The sequence below is a fragment of the Electrophorus electricus genome, chromosome 26 (genome assembly GCF_013358815.1).
Source record: "Electrophorus electricus isolate fEleEle1 chromosome 26, fEleEle1.pri, whole genome shotgun sequence".
NCBI lineage: Eukaryota > Metazoa > Chordata > Actinopteri > Gymnotiformes > Gymnotidae > Electrophorus > Electrophorus electricus.
Window position 1 is genome coordinate 8,038,611 of NC_049560.1, and position 19,648 is coordinate 8,058,258.

The 19,648-nt window shown below is 36.9% G+C and overlaps 1 protein-coding gene across 1 annotated transcript; it reads right to left on the minus strand.

The window, feature by feature from the left end:
- Positions 1-1,010: 1,010 nt before the first annotated feature.
- On the minus strand, positions 1,011-19,063 carry egln1b (egl-9 family hypoxia-inducible factor 1b). Its single transcript, XM_026997114.2, has 5 exons — positions 17,945-19,063; positions 6,301-6,420; positions 2,681-2,817; positions 2,461-2,528; positions 1,011-2,127 (listed from the first exon to the last, which is right to left on the minus strand). The coding sequence occupies exons 1-5, from the start codon at positions 18,728-18,730 to the stop codon at positions 2,072-2,074; spliced, it is 1,167 nt and encodes a 388-aa protein (XP_026852915.1). The 5' UTR covers positions 18,731-19,063; the 3' UTR covers positions 1,011-2,071.
- Between the last annotated feature and the right edge of the window lie 585 nt (positions 19,064-19,648).

Consider the following 19,648-nt stretch of genomic DNA (forward strand, 5'->3'; position numbering starts at 1 on the left):
CATAATTTTGCTGTACGGACTACAAAATTGTGGACAGAAAATGATCTGCCAGCATGCACACGAACCTAAAACCCCCAGGTCATAGCCAAATCGGCGTTTGCTCAGGGCTCCAAAATCAGATCTCAATCGCCATGTGTGAATAGTTCAAACACTCGGTCTAAGAAAAATATCTAGCATCTAGATATTGGGACCTGTCGGCGAGTCCAAAAATTTGCAGTGCGAAAAGTGCTGCGCCCAGCAGCAATCTGCAAGATTCCCGATTACATGACAGCAAGTTGTGCAGTGTGAACAACGATATGACGACTTTCAAAGTCGTGTAGTGTGTCCTTGCCAGTCTGTTTAGTCTGCTGCTTGATGCCTGTTCGCTACTTTAGAGCACATCTTAAAAAATATTTCAGTTGACATTCATTGACGCATTGGGCATTTCCACTTTAGAATTGCTTTAATTGTAATGGGCTGGTCTAGAAAAAAGTCTAGGGCTGAATGTATTTTTCATTCCAGCCCTGTTCTGAGTTGAACAGGAGTGAGCTGTAAAGCTCTGATTGACATGAGATCCACCATGTCCCTTGTTTGAGGGGAGTTGCTGATGAAATAATGAGAATAGCATGACTTAAGTATGGACTAAGATTAGATTAAAATGCCTTAATTATGGACTAGTTTGACTGGCACAGGGAAGACCAGACCAGTGCTGGACAGAAAGCAGTTGAATCAAGACAGAAGGCTCCGCTTAAGGTTCCTCTTCACGCCATCTTAGAGTACTTTGAGTTGTTCTATGGTCACTTAAACCTGATCATTAGATCTGGATTTCTGTAAAGCTTTGAGACAGCCAGTATTGTTCAAAGTCCAGGAAGAAAATAAAGGTGAACTAAACTAAATTAATCATCAGTGTTTAGCTACTTGTAAATAAAACAAAACATTGGCAGGTGGAGCAAAAAAATAGCATATAACCTATCAAAACATTTTCTCATTACTCTCAAAAAGTATAAGCAGTACAGTTAAATATTCTCCTGTTTACATTCAGAAATACTTTATTCATAAATGGTTGTTCTTTTATGGGAATCAATTCTAAATACATAGTGCATACTTATGCAAGTCTATATGATTTTTAAAAGCATTGTTATATTTTATCAATATTAATTTGAATGTATTTTGCAATTCCTGCTCACATTTGTTTCTATAAGCATGCCTGAAGATCATATAGACAAACTGTAACCGCAGAAATTGAAAGTTCTTGAGCTCAGAATAAGATAATGTTATACATTTTACACAGTTCAGGACAATCTCATGTTATACACATCAAATGACAACTTTGAGCTACAATTATGTAGACAGACATCACGGAGCTCAGAGCTTGTTTTTTTATTCAGATCTGCAGGACAAGTAGGATGTGGCAGTTTAGGTTTTGGACAAACATGAGACAATGTCTGCAACAACAGACAAATGTGGCATCACTGGCAAAGTCATTCCAGCAACCAGTGCAAGAAAGAGAGAAGAACATGCTCTGACACCTTTCATATAACCTGCAATGAACAGGTGCAAACACCTGCACTCTAAAGCAGCTGCAAAAAATAGCAATAACAGTAGCTATCCGAGTTAAACAAACACCTTATAATTTTAAGTAGCACGTGTGTACTCTGTCGTATACTAAGTGGACTGTACCTTTTTTTTTTCTTCTTTTATAGAGCATAAGCAAGCAAGTGATTATGAGTCCAACCATTTTTCTGCATGAAGCACAAACACACGTCCCTAAGTTTAAGTACTTTTTCCATACGCCTGCATGGGACAGCATTGTTTGTAGAGAAAAGCGCAGTGCTTGGTTAATGCACTGCCCCTACAGTTTAGGGCCATCACATTCAATGTCATTAGGAGAAGCCTGTGTACATGAATGTAAAATAGGAAAAAACAGCACAGCAATTTGTCTTCCCTGCGGTCATCCCAGAACTCTTCCGTTCTTTAACAGCAGGGAGCAACATTCCGGAGACTCACACCTCCGCCTTCCTCCTTGTCTTCATACATTAGGTAGGTTTGTCCACTCCTCATCCGTCAGGTGGGTTTTCCCACTCATCTTCTGTTAGCTTGGCTCAGATGGCTTGTTCAAATCCACCTTCACGCCCTTTTCTCCAGCACCTGCGCAAGAGAAAGAGAAATTAATGGAGATCTAAAACTGTAGCCTTCATCTTAAAGATACTCCATATATAATGTTCTCTATAACTTTCCAAATAAGAAAAACTTAAATTGAGAGATGTGGGGAGACAATATCCAGGAATAAGAACACGGATTCAAACATCTTAAAGCAACTGGTCCCTGGTCATATTTATGTCAGTCTCAGGTCAAATTTACAATTATGGCATTTGGCAGACATTTTCTCCTTTATCCTTACATTTGTATCAGGGTTTGGGCTATAGGGCAATGCACCTATCCATACATATTTATTAGCCTGACAGTACATGGATGTCTTACTGGTTAAGTACTTCTCTTTAGCCCGAGCACGTTCTTCAGCATCAAAATACCATACAGTAATAGCATACCTGCAGAGACACCAATAATGGACAGATAGTCATTACAACATCTTCACATAACACAGTTTTTTTTTTTTTATATTTTAGCACCTAATGATAAAATGATACAAATACACTGGTTTGTAGTGTTAGGGCATTCCTGTGGCAATAACCCCACTGACCGGGTGGTGTAGGCAGGCTGGACCTCATGTGGGTTCCGTCTGTCAGACCAAAAGAAAAGAAGTCTGTCTAACAGAGGCTCAATGTCAGCAAACTGGGCTTTGCCTTCTGGAAAGATTCTTAAAACGCCACCATGTTCCTATGGGGAAAGTTAAGAAGAAAAAGATTACGAGATTATGATATGCATTTAAGATTGTTTATTTTAACATTATGTAAAAAAGGCCTTGAATTCCAAAACAGTTGTAGCATGTTAGCATGAAGTATGCACATTACAATCATTACTATTACCTCACTCACACGCACGCTCACATTCAATACTATTACCTTACACACACATACTCACATTCATTACTATTACCCCCACCCACACACACACTCACATTCAATACTATTACCTCACACACACACACACACACACACACACACACACACACACACACTACTATTGCCTCAAACACACACACGGGCCACATTCATTACTATTACCTCATACACACACACACGCTCATATTCATTACTACCACCTCACACATACTCATATTCATTACTATTACCTCACACACACCCACACACCCACATTCACTATTACCTCACACACACACACACACACACACACACACACACACACACATTCATTACTATTACCTCAAACACACACACAGGCCACATTCATTACTACTACCTCATACACACACACACGCTCATATTCATTACTATTACCTCGCACATACTCATATTCATTCTTATTACCTCACACACACACACGCCCACATTCACTATTACATCACACACACACACACACACACACACACACACACACACACACACACACACACACACACACACACACATTCATTACTATTACCTCAAACACACACGGGCCACATTCATTACTATTACCTCATACACACACACACGCTCATATTCATTACTATTACCTCACACATACTCATACTCATTACTATTACCTCACACACACACACACGCTCACATTCACTATTACCTCACACACACACACACACACTCATATTCATTACTATTACCTCACATACACACGCTCACATTCATTACTATTAGCTCACACACAAACAGACATTCTGAACATTAAAAAATGTGTCTATGCTAATATTAACGTTAATGGCAAAATGTATTAATTACCAGTGAAAGGGAAATGTTAAATGATATCTGAAATTCAAGTCAATAATTAACACCAATATCATGGAACACTGTTTTTGTTGCTACAACTCTATGACACATACAGTAATAATATACAACAGTAATAGCATTAGTTTTTCTTTTGTCAAGTGCAACTAGTGAGTATAAAAGCTGTCTTATAAAAGTGAGTATAAAATTGTGTTAAAGATTTTTGGCTGTGATTTTTTTAAGGTATGATGGAAAGAGGTTTATTTTGGTATAGGCAGCAGTGTGTATAAAGGCCTAAATTAATTTCTTACTCATGGTTATGCGACACCTTGACAATAATCCAATATATACGACTTACTTTCACTTGTTATTTAGCAAACTTCTCATCATGTTATGTTTAGTTATGTAACCTGGCTACATGTATTCATGTGATATCATATGATAGCTGTCCACAATACTGATGACTTATAGACCACAAACCTGAATCTGTTCTTTCATTTTAATTAAGTTCATCTGGCTTTCCTGTACACACAGTGAACATATACAAAGTATGTTTTTTATATATTAAAAATGTATATATTTACACATTTTGTTTTTGTGTGTGATCTGCGAATGATCATTTCTCCACATCCAAAAAAACGATAAGATGAAAAAACATATAATAAGCACAAATACATTAAGAGTAATGATTAAAAGATGGTTAAATATGCTGATTGAATAACTAGGCTATAAATGACTTCCAATAGAATATTTCTATTATGTGAAGTCAGTTGAAGTGTAATATCTTATGCAGGCTGGATAACTGAGCATATGATGTAGTGATATTGTATGCTCTGTGATTTCTATTCTTCATGATACCATGTAGTTTAGTGGCTTAGCTATATCCAGCAAAATTATTTCATGTCTTTGTGATCCAATCAAATCATTAAGGATAAGCTCAAGTTCTTCCTGCAACTGCCCAAATGTGTTGCTTCTCTCACAGTGAAGTCATTTTAGGTAAGAAAATGTGTTACAGTTTTTGTAAAAACAACAACAACAACAACAACAACAACAAAAACCCAAACAAAAAACACACCTGTTTGGTTATCTGTATCAGTACCACTATCACAATATCAGCCTGTTTTAGAATCACCCTGTCACATTATTTCCCTGCATCAGTATCACCCCAATATCAAATAAGCACCCAAAATTAAACTACAACTAAAGTGTTATTGGCACTTTCAGCTCACAAATTCCATATCTGTGCACCCCATATTAATGTTAAAAGTTTTTAGTGGTATTTTTCAGAAGTATTTGGGTAAAAAATATTAGGGTCTGCCCTAACACCATGCTGACTTCTCGGTAAAGCTAAAGACCACAGCACTTGGATATATCTGAATACCACAGCACTGGGGTTAGTGTTATGGTGTTAGTTCTGTAATTATGTCCAGTTGTGTGATCTGTCATTTTCAGGTTGCAACCACCAGCATTATGCGAAAATCAAGTACTTTCTTTGAGCTTCCGTAGTTTCCCTGCTGCAAGGACAAGGCATTCATCGATGGCAGTAATGGCAACAACACCTTGCAGAGACACCGTCTACAAACACCTTGCAGAGATGCCGTCTATAAACACCTCGCAGTAGCTCAATCTACAGGTTATGAAATCAAACTTGTTTAGCAGCATCATGCAGGGTTATCATACAGCATATTTTGGGCATATTTCTTAAGTGATAATATGCGGTTTTAGAGGGTTTTTTTTTTATTAAACACAGTTTTATTAAAAACTGCTGAAATCAATTTAGAAGTTTTTGCTTACTTCCACTAGACATAGCCACCAATGGGATCTACTTCACTCTCCTCAGCCCCAGCACTCTCTACCCATTCTTATAAAGCATGCACTTCTAAACCTTCAGAGACAATCAGACAGTTCACAGGCATGATATCCTCAGCCCAAACAAAACATTAAATCAGATATCTTGTGTCTCATCTATTTCCCCCATTCTTGCAACCATTCTCTGGAGATGTGCACAGCTGTGTGCACAATGACGTATGACAACTGCACTGTTACACGATGGCCACTTTCTGCTGACTGCAGGAATATACTACAGGGCAAAGACTGCTCAGTGCAGATCTGACTGCTTACACCTTCCAGATGGAAGACACTATGGTAATGGGTATTTGGTTTCAATAGCTGGCCATTATTATCCTTAACCATTTTATGAAATGTAGAGATTATCCTTACTGACAATAAGACTGTCCACATTTGTATTCATGTTAACAGCTGGAGCAAAACCCATGACCTCTGAACCCTTTCACACTAGATGCTGATTAATAAACTAATGATGATTTGGACCACAAATGTTTTTCTCCGACAACCCCTGATTCAGATCTCAGTAGATCATCTCTCTTCAAAAACATTAAACACTATTCTTACATACTTTTAAATGTCTGGAAAATTTCTAAATACCTTGAGATCCCTGTGACATGGTTAGTATTCCTACCTTGGCATTCCAGCCTTTATTTAAGTAATAAATGCATGTGACGCATCTTCCGTCGCCATTAGGATTGTCCACATGCCGCACATATCCAGTGCCGTTACCAGGGTAACAAGCCACCATTGCCTGGAAGGGGAAACAAAGAGGTGCTTTTAATCAGAACACACACCATGTCGGCAACGCTGCATACAATACTCTGTTGTTTTATTTTTAAAAAAGCAAAAGTACTAATGTTCAACCTAAAAACCATCAAAAAGAAAAATCGTGAATCTGTAAGAATCAGTGGACATTAGGTTGTTTTAGTTTTATAATCTATTTGGGTCATCAGGCTGCTGAAACAGTCCTGAAACGGGAGTTGTAACCCAGTCCTGAAACAGTGGTTCAAAAACAGTAAATACACCTTGTACTTATATTGCATAAATTGTTTTAGTCTTTTGGAGTGTTATATAACTGCATTGGCTTAACCCCAAGGGTGTTCTATAGCTCTGGGCACATATTCATGTATGTTCTTTAAATTAGAGGGGAAAAACATACAGCCTAGTCAAGAAAGACCAGTTTAGTTTAGTTGAATTTCCCAAAATGTTAACCCCATCCTCAAAATTGTAAAAGAAGCTCACACAACATGCACATTTAAATAAATGCAGACCACTCAGCTAAAATTTGAATACTTGTAGCTAGCTAGTTATTATAATTACACTGCCTGGTCAAATGGACCATGAGAGCAAGCATATGCAAGCAGATGGTCAGGTTATACAATAAATACAATGGCAAGGCTTCACAGAGAGCTGCATTTGTCATTATTTTCTGTTCAGCTCTTCACTGCACAGATCTATAAACATGCAAACATGCCCTCAGTCAGATACTATAGCCTAAAGTGGAATGAAATATATAAGAGAATCATACCTTTTCATTTAAGTTAAAAAGTACTATACAGACAAGCCGTAGTAGTGAAATATAATTTGGTGAGTGTGTGTTTTAAACTATGAATATGAACAAGTGCAAGAGGGAGAGAAATTGAAAGAGATTTAAAAAAGTGAGTAAATGGGGGAGGGTTGCAAGCCAGAACAAAAGGCTGTGGGCACGATCCTTTTCACTTAGGCTTGAGGTTCATAAGTGAGGAGACCCAACAGCAAAATCATTCAGTACCACTTTAAAGACAGCTGGCTGGTAGAGTGCATGAGCTGCACGCGTCAGAGGCGAGGCCTGGCATGCGCACCACTTGATCTGGCTGGAAAGAACCGGGTGAAAGGGGCCGCATTACATGTCATGATTACGCATGGGGTTTGCATAAGGCCCGCTGCTTTAACCCCACGCTAACATGGCCGCATTCACCTGAAATGCCACCGACAATGCAATGCACAGCACCGCTTTTTAAAAACAGGCATTTTAGTTCAAGATTTAGCAGTGTGTAAAGTTGCTGGTGATACACGTAACAGTAAGCAACATTCTTTTCTCTGCACAACTGCTGTGATTTTTTTAAACAAACCCAACTATTATGACATTTGCTGATAGCCAAAAGAATCACTTTTTGTAGCCAAAATTTTAACTCAAACTGTTGCATTAACTAATGCAAAAAGATGTGAGAAAAGAGTCCTCAGTTTCAACACAATTCATTTAAAAAGATAACTAATAACTTAATTTTAACCTGTAACCTTTCAATAATGTGTAGTCTCGCTAGTAGACAAAGGAAATTACTTAGAAAGTAACAAATTTTAGTACATAAAATCAACATATTTTATAGCCATACTTTCAATTTTATGGAGTGTAAGAATAGGAACATGTAACTAGCTAGCAAGAATACAGGCTACACTAGAAAGTCTAGGTACGTAACTTGTTAGTTAGTTCAGATTGCTAGTGTTATCCAGAAACTAAAAAATTCAGATAAACACCTAAATTGGGCTGGCACTTCAGGGGCCTATCTTGCAATACACGTTCAACTTACCCAGGTTTCCTAACCAAGTTTCAGCTTCACAAAACTTTAATGAGACTAACAACTGTGATGGTCAATCCAGCTCTATATATTTGAGCTATGTTTAATCCCTCTGCATGCACATTAAGTGTCGTATTTGTGGCAAACAGTCAATAATTGTGATGCACATTAAAATTAAAAGTTATAGTTTGTTGTTTTCCAACTTGTATATTGTCTCTATATAGTGGATTCAAATAAGTTTGTAACATTAAAAGTTGAGCTACCTTTACTTGACAGTGTTTAGCAGACACTTTTTTGCACAAACCTTCTGATTACTAATCTAGTACATTAACTGCTGAGCTACCCCTGCCCAGTAAATGAAATAAATATTGAGCTCATAAAGACTGCTCCCCAAACAGTTTTTACATAAGTACTGATAAAATCTTAGAGGATGTTTCTCAACATGCATTCTTGTGGATTCTCTTGATGTCATCTTCGATTTCATGGTCAATCCCAATATTCAAGTTCCCGCAATTGTTCTGGATCTGCCCCAAATATCAAGGATGTTAGTCGTTAGTTAACAAAAATAACATTTCATAGATGTAAAATCACTGTGATGGCATTCTAACTACATTTTAAGTTCTCTTATTTTATCTGCTATTGACCCCACCCACACCTTTAAAGTATAAAGTGTTTTTGTGACTCCAGAGGCTCCATTTAGCTGCCTAGTAGCAGCAAACAGCAGACTGCACTGGTTACTATACTAGGGCTAATAAATACGCACCAGCTACAATTACTGTAAATTTATGCCTTTCTCTAGTATATGTCCAGTTCTGGAATTAATTTCTGACTACTATGAATTTGATTTAAATCATGTGACTGCTTGTTGGCTGATTGGAAAATAGCTCAAAGAAGTTGGTCAAAATGACATTTACATTATTAAATTCAAATTAAAGTTATTTGCAAGAACAAATTTCTCAATAATCTTTTATTTGTTAATTAGCAACTGTGACCATAGCTTTTAAATTAAGCTAAACCACTGTTGGTTTATGAAAAATGTCTTCTGTCATGCAGCCTAACTTTGACTATAGCTAGACAATGTTCTCATCAGGATAGCTTTTAAGGAACTGTCTTCATAGAGTAACTTGAAATTTACATTCATTTTAAAATAGTGTGACAAACACTGCAAATACAGTACAGGCACACAAAAATAGTGATGTTCTTAAGTTATGAAAAAGTGCGGATTCCTGAGCATCATAAATTGTCCAAAATGTTTTCTGACTCATTTAACTTTGTACCATGTAAACCAAATCATTGTACAATAAAATGAACCAACTGCATCACACCACACAAATGGTGTCAAAGTACCCTTACAGATCTCTTAAATTATATTTTAATCTCAAGAACATATATCAAATCTTAAAGACAAAATATTTTATGTAATTATTTACTCAGAACTGCCTTCTGACCATTCTTCTCATTTCAGATCATTTGACACGTCTATATTTCAGACATGTGAAACTACATAAATTTAATGCATATTAAAACCAGTTAAAACTAAATTAGAAATAACTTAAATGAGCATTACTACTAGTCTAAATTGAATTATAAATGTATGTATATCTGAGATATTAACTAGTCAAAACCCCTGTATAGTTATATAAAATTACAATATCCATTTGCCAAAATTACGTTTTAACTGGACCTTTGCTAGTAAATGTTTTACTAATTTTTACTTTGTAAAAATATGTAAATTAATGGTAGTGTATTAATCAAAAATACAATTAGGACATTTCTTCATGGCATTATAACTATATTGTGAATTGGATTTTTTACCAGTGAAAATTTTGTCATGACTCAAATGTTTTGAGATTGAGCTATTTAAGAACATAATGGTTTCACATATATTCAAGTGCCCGTAACCCAGAGGTAAAGTGGTGGCAAACTCCAACCTTAGAAGATTTGAATTTTTAATTTTTTTTTACATATTACTGGCCTTACATTAGAAAATGAAAAAATGATTAGCCTTTATTTTCATGTTTCAGGAATCGGACTAATTCAGCACCCTTCTTGACTCTCCTGGTAGGTGATCACATGTCCTCCTTCGTGTGTGTGTGCTGTGTGACCAACATTTCTTTAGCCCTCAAGGCGCCTGCTGAACTGATATAAACCTTGGCTGCTGGAGCTCAGCCAGACAAGCTGGATTTGAATGCTTGTGCTACGTGCAGAGCGTGAGGCAGTTGTGCTTCTCTAGTAGCCTGACTCTGGCACCCACGCAGCTCTATACAGAACACCAGTAAACACATCTGCCAAGGACACATCACAGAATAGGGAAATGGGGGTGAACATCAATGGGTTCATATATCTCTAACACACACATACACAAACTGCAAATACTCATTTGATATCAAAACCATCTAACAGACAAAGAAAGCCTTTTACATTGTTTACATGTAGTGTTTAACCCTACATATCAAACACCCTTACACTTTAATGTATTTAGATTTTGTTCAGTACACCAGCCAGACAAGTTTATCAAACACGTTTTGGCAGGAACCTTCAGCACACTAGCTCAAGAATATAATGGCAAAAAAGTATGCATTTCTAGAAAATCTGACATCCACCTACAGGGTGTGGGCAGTTTCTTTCTTTTTTTTTTTAAATTAATATGAAAATGGAAACTCACAAGTTGCACACATCACAACCATAACAGTGAACTACATAACCCCAACAAACCTATGCCCAGGGAACTACCTTACTGTAGCAAAATAACCTAATCCCAGCAAACTACCTAAACATCGAAAATTACATAACCCCAGCAAACTACCTATCCCCAGTGAACTACCTAACATCAGCAAATTACCTAACCCTAATGAAATACCTAGCCTCAGCAAACTACCTAAAGGAGTACAAAGGCCATTACTGAAACTCAGGCTTTTTATCCTTTGAAAAAATAAGTACTTTACTAGATTATTTACTTTCAAGATACTTTTGCTGTAACCCATGAATGTCCCTCTGGAATTGACAAACCGATCAAATGATCTGAATCGTGCTGGAACAAGATCCTGTTATTTATGAGGTTCCAGCACCTCTGTGTCTGCGTTATTTCTGTGGTTCCAGCAACTCTGTGTCTGCGTTATTTCTGTGGTTTTTGTACTTTTGCTTGCTAGTCTAATGACATAATATAAGTAATAAACTAAATATAAGTAATACATGATCTTATTTGTGTGTGATCTTATTTGCTTCCTTTCCTAAACTCAAATGCTCATTTTCTTTGGTAACTACAGTCCTAGTGTAATCAGGACATCAGTCACGTTTTGCGTGCTCATGGATCAGAAGGGCTAGCCGATGGTGAGGTTTGAAAAAAAAAATGTATTCACTTTATATGCTTTAAAGGGCATAATGTAGTTTTATAAGACACCACGTTATAAAAGAAAATGCTTGGAATTGAACATATATTGCGTGGATTAACACACTGTAAATGTTTATTTGACAGACCCCTCACTGTACTGCTGTCATCACGTTAACGCTGGGTCTTCTGAACGTGAAGGGTGGAGTACTAGATACACTTGTTTCTGTTCACCCTGCCCACTTACTGGATCACCCCCTGTTACCTCATGTTTTACAAATTAAGCCCAGGCTCAATTAAGCTCTGGCTTTTTACAAGCAAAGTATTTTAGGACCTCTTATAATTATATAATTGAAGAAAATGACCATTTTTAACAGGAAATTAAATAAGACATGTTTAACATTACATTAATTTACACAGTTAAAGTTAAACCAAATAATTTAAAGTTCATTTATAGTTCACAGGACCCTCTTTCAGTGTAGTTATAAATACATAAATATAACAACTTTACATCTCTTCAGTTACATGAAGTATTAATTTTGCTTTGAAAAGTGCTGGGGATAATAATATGGACCAGGTGTTGCATTCAAATTAGCTCAACTTTGCGGCCCCTTTGAGAAATCAAGTCCTTGTGCACCTGCCTTCACTGAAGCCAGAGCTAAGATTTAAAGGAGGAGGATAGTGAAAGATTTTGTCAAGCCTATTTGTTTAAAATATATTTGTAGTACAATTATTTTCTATTTATTTTGTTTTTAAAAAAACATTTGCTTAATTTCATGCCAGTTGCGCTACATTTATCTCAGCACTGTGTGACAAAACATAAGCATGCACATTTTCTGATTGCGTTATTGGGATTATGTTATGTTTTAAAACACACACACACACACACACACACACACACACACACACACACACACACACATATATATATATATATATATATATATATATATATATATATATATATATATATATATATATATATATATATATATATAGATAGATATATAGATATATATATATAGATATATATATATAGATATAGATATATTATTGACTAAAACAAGTATATTATTATGAGTTTTGTCAAGAGCTGGGAACAGCATGAAATGTGATGTAGATGTAAGCCTCAGTTCTCATAAACTATATATATAACAAGTAATAGTACTTTAATTTTGATATGCAAATGCATTTAAAAGTACTTTTTTACTTTAAATGAAGCACAAATATAAGACTTCCACTTTACTCAAGTAATGGACCATAATGGGTATTTCTTTTGTGCACCAAGAATCTTTTACTTCTTTAAAATGAGTTGTTGCTGGTGTTGATAGTGAATATTCTCTGTCAAGATATCTAACTAGCTAATGTAATCTTAACTCACCAACACTTATCTCACATGGATTAACTTTAGTCATGAACTTGGAAATCCCATTAGCTAGATTTTTGTTCTTTTTATCAACAACCTCCTGGATGTCAGTTTTACTGTTTTAAGCAAACAATAAACAGCTTTTCCTAAAGCAGACTTGACAACTAACCAGAGATGTGGTTCTATGGAATGTGATCTGATTCTATAGACTATTGCAAATTTGCCCTCAGTTTGGTACCTGACTGTCTTCAGTTTACGCATTAATATCTTTCTTTTCTGTCACTTGAATCTTTCCTTATGATATAGCAAACACTGAATATAAAGCAAACAAGTTCCAATAAAAATATATCTTCAGTGAAAAATATATCAATGTTTTCTGCACATTTTTGAGCTGTTATTGTTATACTTATGCAGGTCATTGAAAAAGTTGCATAGAATTTTAGAACTATGAATTTTAACAGAAAATCTCTGCAATGGCATCAGGTCCTGAGCAATTTAAGCCCTCTAGGCACTCAATATTTTAGACTTTCTAAACGTCACTCCTTTTGCAGCTGCTTCACTGAAAGAAGTAGAGAATGTGAATAGGAAATCTTTTCATAGCATGTCCATTTGTAATAATGATATTTTCATTCAGTCTAAAGCTTCCCACATCAGCAGTAACACTAAAACCAGGATCTGTCCATTAATCGCGTATTTATATGCAAAGATTTTTCTAATTATAGTTTAAGAGAATTCTAGGCCTTATTTCTGCCCCTATCATTTCCAATATCAAAATTAGTTTAAAACAGTTTCCAAGGCAACACTGAATGATGAAAGAAAGGAAAAGAATTAAGCGTGTGTGTTAACTTCCAAGGATTAGAATCCAGCATCGCTGCGGCTTCCCTTAAAATCTTGGCTGCTGACTTTGCCATTGAAATGTAGGAGTAGATTCAGGCTGCAGACGTGCAGGCTGCAGACGTGCAGGCAGGCTGCAGACATGCAGGCAGGCAATTTCAGGGGCCGTTCAGCAGTATTTGCTCCACCCACTACTAATTAACATTGTTTGCACACAAATCAGCTTGAAATGAAAGTGTGAAAGGAGAAGCAAAACAGCATCAGATAGAGCCAGTCTCTCTCTCTCTCTCTCTCTCTTTTTTTTTTTTTTACACCTTTAGCATTGTACTTGGTGAAAATTGAATCACTTTGCTATGGATTTATCTGCTTTTTGTTGTTATTTGAATGTTGTCAGATATGCAGCCTTTCACTATGAAAAAGAAAATACCCAGCATAAACAGACCCAAATTTCTATTTGTTATACTAATAATGACTCACATGGATCTCACATGACTCTCCAATTACTTCCTAGTAGTTCCTCATCATTGCATTAATAGTACTAGATGGGTGAATATGTACTTTCAACTCTATTCTGTCTCACATACCAAAATATACGAAAGTCTGGATGAGTCTGACAGCTCCTTTAATCAAAGTTAATCACATCTGGGTATTCCATCACGAATCATACAGCCTTACAGAGACAATTTCCCACTGTGTGCATGCTTGCTTGTTAGGAATTCCATGACTATGCAAAAGAAAATCTAAAAAAAAGAATAGTGACATACATAAAAGAACACTGTAAAAACAATGATTCTTCACAATGTGTCACTTACGTCTACTGGAAACCTGTTAAAAAATGGGATTTTCCACATATAAAGTACCAAAGCCAAACGCATAAAAAGGTTGCAGTCCATTTCATTGTGCATTTAGACAATTATTTCATGCAGTCTGTGATTCAAGACTGAACTATAGCTGTATAATTTGTGCCATTTGCTCCCGTTCCCATCAGTCACTCTCTGTCCCCTGTTATTATGCAGTGTACTGTACCAGTCAGCCGGGCATCTTCTTGTGACTTGGCAGAGTTCAGAGAAATGCTCAGTAGTTCTAAAACTTTCCACTCTCCTCAAACTATGTCAAGGAAGAAATTTAACATTTACACCTTGTAAATTTTACATTAAAACAATAAGGAATTAAATGCTTGTTACAGCTTTACTACAGCATACTTAAACAGCAGATACTGGTGTGAATGTGCATGTAGCAGGGCACATCTAAGCTATTTCACAGTTCCGTTACCCATCTTTAGAACAGAATTCTAATTCCATGTCCTACGCAAATCTTATTTAAATTTGTGATTCAAAAATCAGAGGAGGTCGGGTCTTGTAAATGACAGTGATACATTTTTAAATCAACAGAAAAGTAGCCCAGAAAGAAGAAACTTTTTTTTTTCTAAAGAGTCCTAACTTCAGCCCCACTGAAATTACCTGAAACACTTTGTTTAAATAAGACACACCGAACATACATGTGAACTGAAACATATATCGAGAAATGGGCCAAAATACTGCACCTGCTGCACAGGACTGAGCAGTAGCTGCAGAGCAACATCTGTGAAGGTTACTGCCAATAAAAGGTGTTTCCACTAATTGTTAAATATAAGGGTTTACATTCTTTTTCCATCAATGTCTAAAAATTGTTAAGTCCGACTTACTTACTGTTGCGAGGATAAGATTGTATTTCATGAGAAAATTCATGCAAAAAGATCATTCCAGACTACATCTCACAACTAGACAGGTCAGGCCTGAGGCAGTTTTGAAAAGCAGCTCAATACTTATTTTGCTATAAACATTCATTATATTTGCCATTTTATTCATTTTTTAAAAAATGGATTGTAAATGGTTAATGGTTATTAGAAGTAACACCCATGTCTTATTAAGGCTTTTCAAGTCACCTTACTTGAGCTTTGATTCTTCCAGTTTTGTTGAAGTTTTATCTACATTTTTGGACTAAAGCGATTTGAAAATTTGAAAGGTAGAAAACATGATAAATAAAACAGAGTTACAGGTACAGTAACCTCATTATAACATGATAAATAAACAGTTATAATGAGGTTACTGTAAAAGTATTGTAACTGCTGGCAGCTTTCACTAACCTTAACTTGACAATATTTTGCATGAATTTGCTCTGTCTAGCTGATTTATATCTCCTCTGCACCATCATCATTTCTAGGCAGGTCAACAAATACCGTTTTCCGGGTGCTGAAATTTCCAAGTTTGATAGAATGCTTTGGAAAATGTGAATATTCAATACCTTTTTGATACAATGATAAAAAACAGCTGCCATCTGATAGGGCAGTCTAGCTTACTTTTTTAGGTGACAGTATTGGTGATTGGAGATAAATAAAAGGTTGCTACTATGAGGTGGTTGATAGGTAGTTTGGATAGGAGTTGATTGGCAGTGTTGTGGATGCAGCTTCTTGACAGCACATGGTGCTTCTCCATTATTCGAAGCCATATCTCATTCTGCAGTAAGGATAAACTGCACTATAGATGCTCAGAGGCAAGTTCTTCACAATATTTGGCTAACTCCAGTGCCTAGCTAGCTGCAAGGTAATGCAAGCAAACAAGCAAAACACCATAAAAACATTAAGACAAACACAAGAAATTAGCTAGATGGATGTTGTGCTAACTAGCTAATGTTTATTCTGTTTGTGTTTTAAAATATGGGGGTCATGAAGCGGATACCCTACCCCACATCCTGACTTTATAAGCAAACACTCCAAACTTCATTTATGAACCTTATCAAGTCAAGTAAGGACTTCATCATAGGACAACTTCATCCACTCATATATGTATACACGGTCAAATGATTGGATACACTTGCCTGTATCCATTTTTGTCTTTGCACTGAAATGTTTTTACTTGCTGTATACAGCCATGCTATCTTTAGCAAGCTAAAAGTCTCAACAGTAGCACAGTGAGAAAAAGAAGATATGTGGAGTGTGTGTGTATGTGTGTGCGCGTGTACTATAATCCATGTGAGTCAATTTCTCAAAAGTAAAAGTGATTAAAAAAATATACATGTGACGCAAACAGAAATATAGAACATAAGTTTTAGTTCATTTCAAATTTTCACAAATAGTAAAAGTGCTTCTCTGCCATTACTCCCTGGAGTCTCCTTCAGATGTGCATCACGTGTTTACTGTGATATACATCCAACACTAACTGAACAGATTCAGAGTTCACAACCCTGAACTTCTCAACATGGGCAAAACTTCACCCCTTAGTGATGGCTCAGCTCAAGAATATTCATACTATTGCTTGGTAACACCCTTTTATTGGGTCAAAATGTCTCTATAAGGAATAAGCAATCACTGTTCTAATAATAATAATAATAATAATAATAATAAATCAATCATTTTAATAGTTTACCAGTTAGGATAAAAATTAAAATCAAATCACCAAATTGTCACCACTGTATAGCAGTTAGGTGACACAAACTAGATGTGGTAATAGATAAGAGTATATTACCATAAAAAAGTTATCATCATCACTTGCAGTGGGCTACACTACTGTATAGAATTCAAAAAGGTCTAACTTTAGTCAATGATCCAATGACATGTTTGTATTTTTTTGTAAATTGATACACAAAGTTGATTCACAAAGTGCTCATACACATTGTGAGAGCCAAGAGTCTGTTTTATTTATTTATTTATTTATTTATTTATTTATATACACTAAAATCATCCTTTCAAAAATAAAAATAATGAACTCAGCTTAGTGAAATTTGTTAAATGAAGCCTTTCTAAATCTATTATGCAAAGACAGACCTACCATATGCTATTACTGTATAGTAATATATTCATTACACCATTTCACTCAAGAAAATGTATTCACATTTTATTCTTCTATTTATTTATATATCTACATTATTTTACATATTTTTAATCTGTTTTTATCTCTTGGAAAAGACCCTTAGTTTCTGTGAGAACTTTGCAGTTTCATATTATATCGCGCGGACATGTTAAATATATTTATAATGTTGTCTATTACATTTCCCCGGGTGTTTTGATGATTTTTTAAAATTGGTTCGGTTATATAAACAAGTTATAGTTTCATTAAAAAATACAAAAGCAAATATGGGGGTGCATGTTCGATCATCACTGTGAAAAAGAAAAGAAAAACTTGTTTGGTAAAGAGAAGAGTGCCAGGATACTTACTTTCGTCCTTCCGTTTATTCTGTAGTTGCCCAGTTTACCATTACAGTGTCGGACAAGATCGTCCATGCGACTCAACAGAACCGCAATCATCTCGCATCCAGGCTCTTTCCCCTCGATCCAAGTGATCTCATCGCCTCTTATGTCTTTAGTGGAATCACTTCTTTGACTGACCAACTGTCCATCGGTAAACTCCCCGGTTAAATACAGGGCACGGACCTCTTCCACGATACGGAGCCCAAGGTCCTCTCCGAGGAAGTTGTCCACAACGCATATGCCATGCTTGTTCATGCACGGTACGATATAATCGGTGGCCAGTTTTTGTGGGGAGGATCGCGTTTGTCCGTTTGCTTTTTTGTCAGAAATGCCGTCCCCGGTTTTCACGTTGTCACATACATTTTTAGCGTCAGGCATAGGCTTGATCAAGTCTTTCGTGCCTCCTGCGTCCGACGGCGGTGCGGCGAGCCCCGCCGGAGCGGATCTGCGCGGGGCCGTGGGGCTTGTTTTCTCGCTGTTCTTGCGGAGTATCCGCTGCGCCTCCGCGTCCTTCCTGGCGTTGTCTCGGCCACTCTGCGGCGGGTCCGTCGGCGGTGGGCGCGGGGTTTTTTCGGCCTCTCTGCAGACCTGCTTGTGTTTCTTCCAGTCCTGCCTCTGGTGCTCCTTGCTGCAGTAGAAAGAGCTGCGGCATCGGCCACACTTCATCAGGTTCTCCATCTTCCCGCACAGCTCGCAATACTGCCGGTCTCGGTCCAGATCGGCCGTGGCACCCTCTCCCAGATGCCTCTCCATGGCGCGGCAGACCACCGGGCCCTAGATCCTCCGCTGCGCCCTCCTCGCCACACCACGCAAGTTTGAAAGTCGGGAAAGCGAAATCCAAGTTGACGGCGTTTCCTCACGCTTGGCGCTCGATTTCATCGCAGTCGCCCCGAGGGACCTTTTCACCGGAGTTTTAAAAAGTAAAAAAAAAATAAGTGACCCTGGCGTTTCTGCCTTTTCATTATTTATTTTTTTCCAGCGAGTTCCCACAGGTTTCGCTGCTCGCCCTGCGCGGACACATGGCGCCGGCGTTCCTCTCTTCTCATAACTCCCCACACGTCCGCCTCGGCCCAGCCCCGTGACGTCACTCCGCTCCGCCGCGCAACTTTGCAGGGTTTTGAACCTCCTACAGCCTCTTGGTATGACACCATCGCGTTTAATACCCACCCCCCCCAAACGTTTACAATAAAGACGATGCAAAATCTTTGTATTGGACTATTTTTACCGTGATCCAATTCAAATGATATAATAATAATAATAATAATAATAATAATAATAATAATAATAATAATAATGTGTTACCTAAGGGGTTAGAGTTATTAAAGTGTCATTACAGTGTCATTAAAGTAATAATGAAACCGGCAAATGAATATTAATTGTAATCGAGCACATTAACATTAAATGGAATTACACAGTTTACATCACATTTGTTTGTTTGGGGTTGAACTAATGAAATTTCACCAAGGCTACTGATGTTATATTAACAGTGGGATTGGGGGGACATGATATTGCATTGGTTTTGCATTTAATGTGAACGTTAACTATTAACTATTAACTATATTTAACTATAATTAATATGTATTAATAGACTACTAATTAATGTCATTAATACACAGGTCTTGATGGTCAGAGCTCAAGTTTATCTCCTGGCAGACTGGGGTTTGAGTCCTG

Coding starts and splice junctions, on each gene's coding strand:
- egln1b (XM_026997114.2), bottom strand. CDS start 18,730: ATGGAGAGGCATCTGGGAGAGGGTGCCACGGCCGATCTGGACCGAGAC. Junction 6,421..17,944: donor GAATAAACGGAAGGACGAAA/GTAAGTATCCTG, acceptor TTCCCCTTCCAG/GCAATGGTGGCTTGTTACCC. Junction 2,818..6,300: donor ATAAAGGCTGGAATGCCAAG/GTAGGAATACTA, acceptor CTTTCCCCATAG/GAACATGGTGGCGTTTTAAG.